The sequence below is a fragment of the Anabrus simplex genome, chromosome 1 (assembly GCF_040414725.1).
Source record: "Anabrus simplex isolate iqAnaSimp1 chromosome 1, ASM4041472v1, whole genome shotgun sequence".
NCBI classification, from domain to species: Eukaryota; Metazoa; Arthropoda; class Insecta; order Orthoptera; family Tettigoniidae; genus Anabrus; species Anabrus simplex.
The window spans coordinates 792,975,312-792,987,757 of record NC_090265.1 but is presented as its reverse complement, the minus strand read 5'-3'; the positions used below and the strand labels follow the sequence as shown (position 1 = coordinate 792,987,757).

General features: G+C 37.6%; 1 protein-coding gene across 1 annotated transcript in view; it reads right to left on the bottom strand.

The window, feature by feature from the left end:
* Positions 1–12,446, bottom strand: part of LOC136857536 (uncharacterized protein CG7065) — a 400,740-nt gene that overhangs the window by 352,121 nt on the left and 36,173 nt on the right. The window contains exon 2 of the mRNA XM_067136265.2: positions 6,930–6,975. Within this exon, the coding sequence (XP_066992366.2) occupies positions 6,930–6,953 (24 nt within the window). The 5' untranslated portion in view covers positions 6,954–6,975. The remainder of the gene's footprint in view (positions 1–6,929; positions 6,976–12,446) is intronic.

Sequence of the window (12,446 nt, the reverse complement as noted above, 5' to 3'; positions counted from 1 at the left end):
TGGTACTACTTGCAAGTAAAGGCGACCCACGGTGTTCCCCAAGAGATGGTACTAATCACAAGTAGTTTCATGGTTCTAATACAATCAGCCCTTGGTCGCCCCTTAAGACAGGCAGGGGATACCGTTGGTGTATTCATCGTCTATGTCCCCCACCCACAGGGCGTAAATTAGGAAACAATAGAAAAATTATCACAAGGCTATCATACTGAGGTTTAAACCCATTTCCTGAATACAAGCTTACAGCTACACCACCCAAACCAATCAGCCAAGCTGCATGGTAACTGAAAGTTCATTTGATCTCATAATAATAATAATGTAATTAGTTTTTCATCCCACTAACTACCTTTATGGTTTTCAGGGACACCAAGGTGCAGGGATTTTGTCCTAACGAGTTCGTTAACATGCCAGTAAATCTACCGACACAAGGCTGACATTTTTTAGCAACTTCAGGTATCACCAGATTAAGCCACAATCGAACTAGCCAACTTGACTGCAGAACGCCAGCATTCTATCACCTAGCATTTGCTCTCATATTTTATCAATAACATAGAACATTATTTTATTTTATAATTGGCTTTACATTGCACCAACACAGATACATCTCATGGCAACGATGGGACACGAAAGGGCTAGGAATGGGAAGGGGGGGCCATGGCATTAAGGTACAGCCCCAGCATTTGTCTGGTATGAAAATGGGAAACCACGGAAAACCAGGGCTGCCGACAGTAGGGTTTGAACCCACCGTCTACCAAATGCAAGCTCACAGCAGCGCGCCCCGAATCGCACAGCCAACTCGCACGGTGAACTTTATTTTAAGACGTGTCACTTTGGAGTTCTATATCCGATGAGGAGTTCATCAAAGCTGCGTTTTGTCTCCGATATTGTTTAACATCTATTCAGATGCCATATTTAAGGCAGCATCAGCCGATTTGGAAGTGGGAATTAAAGTAAATGGAAAACTAATAAGTAATTTGCAATATGCAGATGACACAGTAATTCTTGAAAGCTTGCAACTATTCCTGAAAAAAATCAATATAGTTGGGGAAGAAATGGGTCTAAATATCAACATCTAATGGTTTTCAACAGAGGAAGAAATAATGCTACACTGATACTTAAAGACCAACAAATTCAACAAGTAAATAAACTTAAATATCTTGGTTGTTGGATAACGGATGATTTGAACCCAGACCTAGAAATTAAGAGCTGAATAGAAATTGCAAGATCAATATTCAGGAAGATGAAGACATTGTGTGATGATACATTAAATTTAAAACTTTGGAGGCATATGATGAAATGTTATATTATTGGTCTATTCTCCTTTATAGGGTTAAATCATGGGCGTTAAAAGAGGCCACCATCAAAGACTGGAAGCCTTAGAACTTTGGCGTCATAGAAGAATGCTCAGAGGCTCGTGGATTGACCATGCCACTAATGAACAAGTACTACAGAGAGCAAACTGCAAAAAAGAACTGGTAACCACCATCACATGCAGAAAAATTGCATACCTAGGGCATGTTTTGTGTGGTGAAAAATATGCAGTTTTACATCTAATTTTGAAAGGCAAAACTGAAGAGCGCTGAGGAGTAGGCAGGAGAAGAACAACATGCCTTAATAATATTAAAGAATGGACAGGCATAAAAAGCACTGAAGAACTCTTACTGTGTTGCTGAAGACAGAAAAGCACTTTCCACATTGAACGCCAATGACCGGGAGACTGGGCAGGGCACATAGAAGAAGTAGAAGAAGAATAGTCTCCTCTTAGGGTTATATAACTCCTTCAATGGTCTATTGAATGGCACTAATTGGACTATTTATGGAAAGCATCTAAAATGCTTGGAGAGATATCAGCAACGATGCTTGCAGAGGATATTGAAAATTAAATGGAAAGATCATCGAACAAACATCAGTATCCTTAAGGAATCCAACACTACAAGCAGGGAGTCAAAGATAATCAGGAATCAACTACGCTGGTGTGGACATATAGTTTGCATGCTCGACACACGCCTCCCAAAGCAAATCGTATACTCCCAACTAAAAAATGACCTGCAAAATCATGGAGCTAAAAAGATTGAAGGATATTTTGAAATTTAACCTGAAAAATGTCAAACTGACACTGTCAACTGAAAATTGTAGCCAGTGATAAGTCAAAATGGTACAAAATTGTATATGATGGAGTTAAAAACTTTGAAAAAGACAGAAGAAGATCAGAATTGGAGAGACGGAATCACAGGAAAGAACTAGCAAGAATGAAGAATGGTGTTCTTTTATAACCATCTGCTGCTACGAGTGTGTGCTATCACTGTAATGGAGACTGTAGGTATAGAGTTGGACTAATCAGCCACTTGGGAGGAGGAGGCTATGGTGGTTTTTGTTTTTACAGGAAATATAACTAGGTAATCATTCTCTCTGAACAAATTAAATGGAGGCAAAAGGTTCTTCTTCTTCCTCTTCTTCTTCTATGACCGCATAGGATCACTTTAGTCAGTCCGTCGTTCAGGTTTAAATAAAATAAATTGATTTCATTATGCCAATAAGATCACAAGCGCATCAAAAGGGAATAAAAGTTCCCTGATTAACATAACACTTGAAATGTATATGCCCTTGATTAATCCACTCTCACACATAAAGCAAATGACAAGATCAGCAGTATTCGCTTCACTGGCTAGGATGAGTTTCAGTTGTCTCCTGCAGGCCAAGGTTCTGTCTTAGACCAGAGAGAATGGCACAATGCGTGGGGATAATTTCTAAACTGAAATTTATTTTCACTCAGGTATATTCTTAGTTTTGCTTGTGTTTAGGCAACCCTCGACAGTAATATGGGAGAATGGTGATATATAAAAAGCCTTGAGACCATAAAACCGTAAATCTGACCTAAACCTAACTGGCTCCTGCCCTCAATTACTGGAAGGAAGGAAATTTGGGAAATTAAAGATTAAAGATTGTAACTGACATCATGGACAAACAAAAAATTCCAATCATGGTCCTTCAAGAAATAAGGAATAGTGACCAAGACCCAAAAAATCACAAACCAACTGTATAAAGGAATCCCTTGAAAATGAGTGATGAAAAACTGTCCGCAGTTTGGTAAGGGATTTCTAATAAATCTCAAAAGCATAGATTCAGTCATGGAATTTAAATCTAAACCCCCCCGTGTTGCAACACTAACTTTGAAATCTGCAAATAAAATATACACAATTATCAATGTACATGCACTCACTAATCAGAAAAATAAAACTCTAAAGGATACAGAAGCACAAAAATTCTGGGATCTCCTGGATCAAACTTTAATCAACATACCTCTATCACACATTAAAATTCTACTTGGCGATTTCAACGCACAACTGGGACAAGAAAGAAGGTACCAAGATATCCTTAGAAAATGGTCAGCACATAAGAGGATGAATAAAAATGGTCAAGGACTGGTTGAATTATGCAGAAACCACAATCTTATCTCAAAATCAACATACTTTAAAAGGAAACCTCATAAATTAAAAACTTGGGAACATCCTGATTTCCAAAAAGATGAATGGCAACTGGACCACATTTGCAAGGATAAATTTCACCATCGTGAAATCTAAAATGTCAAAGTCCTAAGGGGGAAAGACTCAGGGTCAACACTATGTTAAGATCAAAATAAAATTACTCCAAGGGATACGAAAAGACCTCCAAGTAAAAATAGAAAAAAATTGTTCCTACCACCTTAATAAGCAATAGGGAGTACTATAGGAAAACAGGAGAAGGATATGTCAACACTAATACATTAGAAGAACTGACCACCTAACTAAAATCAATGGCAGAAGAGTTAGCTCCAACAAATCCTAAGAAAAACACGAATGGTGGGATGAGGAATGTGACCAGGCAATTGAGAGAAGACACCAAGCTTGGATAAATCATCAAGCCCAAAAATCAGACAAATCAAATTTAGAACTATTAAAACAAAGACAAACCAAACATCTTGAAAATACCTTACAAAGGACAGAAGATAGTTTTAACAACAAAAAAAAAAATCACAGGATTATTATAAAACCTTTGGCAAATACCTTAAAAAATATGAGCCCCCAATATTAATGCTGAGAGATAAATCAGCAAGGTTAGCCCATAGTATTCAAGAAAATGCAGAGATCCTCGCAGAGAGACATTCAACAAACTTCTAAATTGTGATGACCCACTGGAAAAGTTGGAAGTAAATGCTGACACACCCATTTTAACCACCACAGATCTATTAGATCCTCCAGCTATCAATGAGGTAGAATTGGCAATTAAGGAACTAAAAAAGTATAAGGCATGAGGTGAAGACCTAGTCTTTGCAGAAATCTGGAAAAACGCAGGGAAACCAGCAACCACAAATTTACATCAGCATCTAGTCAAAATGTGGATCACAGAGAAAATCCCACAACATTGGACCTCAGGCGTAATCCATCCATTATTCAAAAAAGGAGATAAAACCAGGCCTCAGACAAAGTGACGGATTATCCTCACTGCTCTTCAATGTGGCTCCACATTACATCATGAAAATTTAGCAAAAAACCTACCTAAAATCAAAACTGGAGCAAAACCCTCAATAAGGACAAACTGCCTAGGTTTTGCACATGATTTAGCTCTTTTAGCCCTTGACATGGAAGAAGTCCATGCTCAGATCACCAGTCTCCAGAAAATTGTATTAAAAATATCCTTTGAGAGAACTGAGGTCATACCAATAAAACCCCTTGACATAAACAATGATCAGAGAATTAACAGTCCTACAATTTAAATACCTTGGAGAAATCATTATGCACAACTTCAGCAAGAAAGCAACATGGATAAATAGAACCAACAAAATGAAAAAAGCACTATTTCTAACCCGGTCAACTTATAACAAAAAAGGCTTATCAACAGACACTAAAATCCAACACTACAAAAGTGTAACTTTGCCCTATGCAACTTACGCTTGCGAAACCTTGTTCAAATTAAAAATGTAACATGAACTGATCATCTCCTCAAAACTAAAAGAAGAATTATTAGAACTTGCATAAATAAAAAGTACCAGGTTGAAGGAGTCTGGAGAATCCACCACAATGAATCTGTCTATCGAGAGATTGACCCAGTTACCAGTATGATAAAGAAGAAAAGAATCTCTTATTTCTTTCACATCTTATGATTACCAGAAAACAGGATTTTACGACAACTAGTGATGAGAAATCTGGGAAAGAAGACAGGAAAGCATTAGTTCAAAGAAATTCAAGAGGATCTCAATATAGTTGGACTCTAAATTACTGATGTAGAGAACAAGGATAAAATTACCACCCTTCTTAAGAAACAGAAATTTTCAACTGAAATAATGCACAGAAGGACTGTAGAGATTTCAGATGAATTAAGACCACTGCAATCAGAATGAATGAAGAAGTACAGGGCAGATAAAAAGAATCAAACAGTACAACCTTCAAAGTGTACATGAAAGTCTCAAGTGGTCCAATGTGGCCAATAATAATAATAATAATAATAATAATAATAATAATAATAATAATAATAATAATAATAATAATAATAATAATGTGTCGGTAATGCCTTGGGCAGCAAACATCTCGTGTCATCAACTAAACACTTGACCCCATAGAGAAACGGGACAAGAGTTGGACACACACATAGTGACTGAGCTCGGTAGCTGCAGTTGTTTAAGTGTGGCCAGTATCCAGTATTCTGGAGATAATGGGTTCAAACCCCACTGCCGACAGCCCTGAAGATGGTTTTCTGCAGTTTCTCATTTTCACACCAGGCAAATACTGGGGATGTACCTTAATTTAGGCCACGGCCGCTTCCTTTCCACTCCTAGCCCTTTCCTATCCCATGGTCACCAAAAGACCTATCTGTGTCGGTGTCAGACTAGTATAAAAAAAACCATATAGCGCTGTTCAAAATGTTAACAGAGAATACTTTGCTGCTTCATATTATTCACTCACTGCTTAGTCAGCTATTTGCCTTTCAGTGAGAACCTGCGATGAGTATTTCTGCTTTACTAGTCGCGAAAATTAGGATGATCTTTTAATATATGTAGCCTTCTTATAATAGAAAGAAATGAAGTTACCTGAAATAAGAAGATAAGAGTTCATTTCGCTCAAACAAAAACGTGCAAAATAAAATGCAGGCATATTCATGCTTCAATAAATAAAGCCAAACTATAAATAATTTCTATAAATGTTGAACTTGACACACATGCGAGATTACTCAGCTCTTGTCGTTAGCTGGTACATTCATATCATGGGCAGCCGTAGTGCTGCTCACCTCCACCTGGAGCGCTAATCGAGCTGCTATAGACACTCGATGCATAATATTCTAGCTCACTGGGAAAACCAAACTCACTCAATAGGAATTTAGACTTCCATTAGGAATTGCTAGGCGGGCATTACTTCCACTGTGGAGATTTTTCTCTCATATACAAGTTATCAGACTGTGCCTCTACTAATGAGCCTCTGATAAATTCACCTACCTACACCCCAGCATCCGTAGGTACGGCCTGACACATCCCACTCTGGTGAGCGAGACGAAACACTGGTTTTATACAGCAAATGCCTGAAAACCTCATAAATAAAAACAGAAACTTGTTTTCAATACCTAACAGTTTACTAGTTATTTAAAGTGAACATTAAATATTGTAATCCCACTTCAATACGGATCATGAAATTTCTAAATATTAGTAAAGTGAACATCTTAGCAGACTAACACTACGCAAACAGTAGAGAGAGTGTGAGAGTGTGAGAGCGTGCGCACGTGCTGTCATCAAGCAACTTCAAAATCTTTATATTATAATATTCTCATTCTGACACACACTACTGAGAGTTGGGAATATTAATCAAGGAATATAAGGCACCAAATAACACAGATGTTGAAATACACAAAATTATAAATTAAGCCTTAAACAAGCATTTTTAATTTTTAATGAAATAAATACTTACAGCCTCATCTGGTTTGGCCTCCATTGTATTGGCTTCTTGAAGTTTACTGAAAAGTGAAAAGGAAATGATAACAATACATTTTATGAAAACATGAATAGAACAAATACATAAGTAAATCTACTATAAACTACAGGAATTTTAAGTTAAAAGAGGCCATGTTCAACAAGACAGTTGATATCTATTATCAAAATCTTCACAAACATTGACACCAAACATGTACGACAATTTTCATATAGCTCAAGTACAAACAGAAGATTCTGGGTAATGTTATTTAAAGTCTGTGTCAAATGGGAAGCATTTTGACCCTAAGAGGTTACTTAGAACAGTCTACACAAGGAGCTGCTATGCTGTCCAACTGTCCAACCCACTCAATGTGTTGCACTCCGCAGAAAATTCCACTATGTTAAATATCACTCGCATTATGTCTAAATATTTTTACTACAGAAAAATTACTACAACAGACACAGCTTCTCATTTGAGATGGACTATAACTCGCCAGATGCAACATAATACAAAGATTAAACATCAAAGTGTGGCACCTGCTATTATGATATGAAGACAAGACGATGTCCAAGAAAACATTACTGGAGGGGAATGGGTGTGTGTGTGTAGAAGATTAAATATGGCCTGGACATCTGAAGCATTAACTACCAGCTTGCTCTGTACTGACTGACATCTGAACAGCTTGTTCACACCAAGCCGCTCTCTACAGTACATCAGCATCTACGTCACGCTGCTTACATACGGTACCCGTATTTTTTCAAATTTTTCAATTTTTCTGCAGTTCAAACATGTTTCCTAGGCCTCAATTTAGATTCACAAATACACACAATTATATGCCACAACAATGCCTTTGACTGCATGGATGTGAAGGAAGTGGGAAACAGACACACTACCTCCGCTATGCAGGCAAAAGACATTGGAATGGTCGAACACCTGTTTACGGACATCCAAGGTTGTTCTTGTCACCAGAGTGACACTTACGTTGTTGTGCCATTCATTAGCGGATGATATTATAATTGGGCCCACGAGCGTCTGAGTCTGACATTTGATCGGCGAAAGCAGTAACTTACGAAGTACGCTGTGTTGTCATAGTTACATCCATCTGTGGCATATCGATGCTAACAGATCTAAATGCTGCCTGTGAAGAATTTGGAATGAGAATTAATAAGAAAAAGACAAAATGTATGGTGATAAGCAGAAGAAAAGTGAAGACAACTATAAAGTTAGGGCAGAAAATAATAGAACAGGTGGATGCTTTCAAATACTTGGAAAGTGTAATAACAGACGACATGATGTGCAGTCGAGAGGTGAAAACACGTATTGCGATTGCGAAGGAAGCATTTAATAAGAAGAGCAGACTTTTTTGTGGAGGCATGGATAGAGACTTAAGGAAGCGATTCGTGAAGTGCTTTGTATGGAGCGTGGCACTGTATGGAGCTGAGACTTGGACATTGAGAAAAGAAGACGAAAGAAGACTGAAGCATTTGAGATGTGGATTTGGAAGAAAATGGAAAGTATACAATGGACAGAAAAGGTAAAGAATGAAGAAGTCTTGAGAAGTGTTGGGGAAGAGATAAATATATTAAAAGTAATCAAGAAGAGAAAGCACAATTTTGATGGTTCACTGGATGAGGAGAGATTGCTTGCTTATAGATGCTAAATAAGGAACGGTACATGGAAAAAGACAAAGAGGACGGAGAAGATATCAGATGCTGGACAGTATCAGGATAGAATACAAGTATGAGGAAACAAAGAGGGTGGCAAGAGACAGGATTGCGTGGAGAGCTGCCATGTGAAGACCTGCCGTATGGCAGAACACTGATGATGATGATGTGGCATATCACCCTTTCATACATGCTGAGTGTTTAATAAAACATGTAGGCTTAATGCAATTCAATAAACTTTGACCGATTCCTAAGCTCGTGCTAATAATTCCAGCATTTAAGATTGAACACCTCATTGCCGATAAATATTGAGATTTAATAATCACCAAAATCATCAGTTTCTGACAATAACCTCAACAAATACACATGTTCAATACAAAATAGAACTGTCCAACTAGCCACTGATTAACTTACAAGAAAAAACTAACAATGAAAGAAAAACACGTAAATACATAAAGCAGCCACAACTAACACAGTACCACACCGAATAACATCACAAAAGCAACTGAGAGAAGCCAACCCATGTGGCAATAGCTTCCTTAAATGTGGCATCGCTGTTATCGTTGCCATAGCAACAGACCATTTTCGAGCAGCATTAGTAAATTTTTTCTCGCCGGTGGCGCTAAATGTCTGACTCCAACTCTCACGGGCCTTAATATACAAACACTGTGAATTAACATTAACCCACTAGCACCCATTTGATTTAAATTAAATATTTTCATTTTCATAAATAATCTCAACTGCTGAAGTTCAACAGGCAATTAGTAATATGAAGAATGGGAGGGCAACTGGCCCTGACAACATCCCTGATGAGACCTGGAAGATGCTTGGCCAACAAGGTGCCAAAATTCTGAAATCCCTATTCAACAAGAGAGTAGAGGAAGTCACAGTGAGATCAGCTTGGACCACCGGTATTTTCATACCCATTTCAGAAAGCAAGGGTGAAAAGTGAGCAAACTATCCACCCATTCAACTGATCTGTCAAACAATTATAACTGAGCGCATCCTCACCAGCCACCTCTAGGGCAGCATGGCATTGTGAAGGGCAGGTGAATGAAAGATGCCATCCATGCGATCAAGCTGCTCATGGAGAAACACAGGGAGAAATTCAAGCAAGTCCATGCAGCTCTTTTAGATCTGGAGAAGGCGTTCACCCAATTCGCCATGAGATAACTTGGCAGGTACTTCTATCACATGAAGATACCAAAGAAAATATCCGTTAGACACAGTTCCTGTGCCATAACATCAGCAGCATTATGCGAAATCCTGCTGATTCTTACCATCTTTTCCCACAATAATAATTATTAAATTAATGTCGTAATGGTCCACCTTTTCAATACTATAATATACAATATTTTTTAATTACATCACTAAACTAGGGACTAGTTTCGGCCTTGGCTGGCCATCATCAGCCTTAATGTAATATATCCAATAACTAAACAAATGTACAGACATTTGACATAACAATATCTTCATGTGCTGTCCTAACAATGTTCAACAGCATTTCAGCATGATTTTAACAAGCACTACGGGAACATTTCATTTTATTTACGTTGGTTGATGTGGAAACACGATCTAGCAGTTCTGCGTCCACTGGTGGTTATTTACAGTGGCGTCCAGTGGCTTGCATACTGCTAATACCACTCAAGTAGATTTGGTGATTGATGATCTGACTACAGAATCAACATTTACCAGTTCCCGTTTTGCAATTGAAATTGTTATGATTAGCAGTGATGGAACTAACATTTCTATGAATATTAATGCAAGAAATAGTTTGGATGATGAGCATACTCCTGATGCTAAAAATTTAGAGCCTAATTTATTTTTCAAATTTAAACATAGTTCATCCCAGATTTTAATGTCATTTGTGTGCTTGTACATTTGCTTTTAGGGCCCTGTTTCATAAAACTAACTAATAATATTAAAACTCATAAAAATAATGATTAGTTAACCAATTTCTGTTTCATAAAGATTTACACGTGAGTAATAAAATATCTTCACTAATAATATATATTAGTTCATAAGACAACTGATACAAATGGAGGTTAGAATCGGTCTGTTGCATATGTTCTTGGTTTGGGTTTGTTCCTAGTAGTAGGCTAATACTTGACTACAACCGACTATTAATCCACATGTTTGAGAGGCTCACTTGATATTTTCGTTGTTGTGACTTTGATACATATGAAAATGGATAAAAGAAGTGAAAATAATGTGAGAGAAAAAGTTTCTTTGTGGAAAGTGATTGAGTTAAAGCGTCAACAATTTGCAGCCTTTTGCACACTTTAACCCTCCTTGTTCCTTTTTTATTTCATGTGCTCTTAAAAATCTCTGTTGAGATGGACTAGCAAAATGTTTACTGCCCCCTGTTGCTAGGGGCGGTAGAGTAACGGCCACAGCATCCCCTGCCTGTCGTAAGATGCAACTAAAAGGGATCCGAGGGCTCTCAACTTGGGAGCGTGGGTTGGCGAACACGGGGCACTGAGATGAATCCTGCCATTGCTTCAACTTACTTGTGCCAGGCTCATTTTCATCTATCTTTCCGACCTCCCTTGTTCAACTCTTGTTCTTTTCCGACCCTGACAGTATTAGGTTGCAAGGCCGACAGAGTCTTTAATTTTTATGCCCTTCGTGGCCGTTCTCTTTCTTTGGCCGATACCTTCATTTTTCAAAATATCGGATCCTTTCCATTTTTCTATTTGATTAGTGTTATTATAGATGATGGTTGCCTAGTTGTACCCTACTTTCTCTTAAAACAATAATCATCACCATGATATAAGCCAAGATTTTAAAGGATACCTGGAGTGTCTGAGCAGAACTGCACTAGAGAAACAGAATGATACTGTGTATCTCTACCAATCGGTGGAGTGCAATGAGAAGCTGCTATTTTAAGGTCCTTGCAGTGGAACGTTCTATTACCAATCCTATCAAGCAAATACTCAAAAGTTCTATAGTCTAACCTAAATCTCCCATTGTATTCATGTTTGTTACATACCAGTACAGGCTATTTTTGACGTAACATTTATTGAACGGTGAATACCTACTCGTTCCTGATCACTATTTGAATCAGAGTCGACCATTTCAGTGATCTTCACGATTTTATGCCAAAATATTAAAATACCACTCACTTTGATTTCACTAATATGAATTATGAGTCACAATACACTCATGGAAATAATCCAAATAATATTAGTCATGTTGTCTATGAAACAATATATTTACTAATATTATTAGGAATATCTACTAATAATTTTGACTCATAAACTAATTACTAATATTATTAGCTAATAACTCTATGAAACATAATACTAATATTATTAGTTAATATTATTGGCTTCTTACTAATAATATTAGAGAAAGATGTTTTATGAAACAGGGCCCAGGTACTTCTCTTCTCTCAAAGTCACTCAATTGATACTGTTGAAGGAATAAAACTACATACAATTTCCCATATGGTAATATAAATGCAGTGGATGGCTTGTGTTGCCAACAAACCTCTCTCCTCAGGTATCTGCCTCTCTGTTGCAACTGTCATACGATCACATAATTATTAATTTGGTCAGTATTTCCAGGAACATACATACAAGAGCGACTCCTCTGTATGAATATGTATCACTAGTGTCCCCTTTCCCTTTGTACAACATTATCAATTAACTTTCTCCACATCTCGTTGATGGTCCCTTGCCTGAAGTTAGATTACGGCTCCTCCAAGTTTCGTTGTGGCACTTCCCAGGTGTTTGTGCATATTAAGTCTGAGCGGCATGCCTTGCTGTCCTTTACACTTTTGACAGCTGACATAACCTCTACTTTTTTTCCATAAAGGTTTCCAGTTCTCCTGCCATGCTGAGACTTC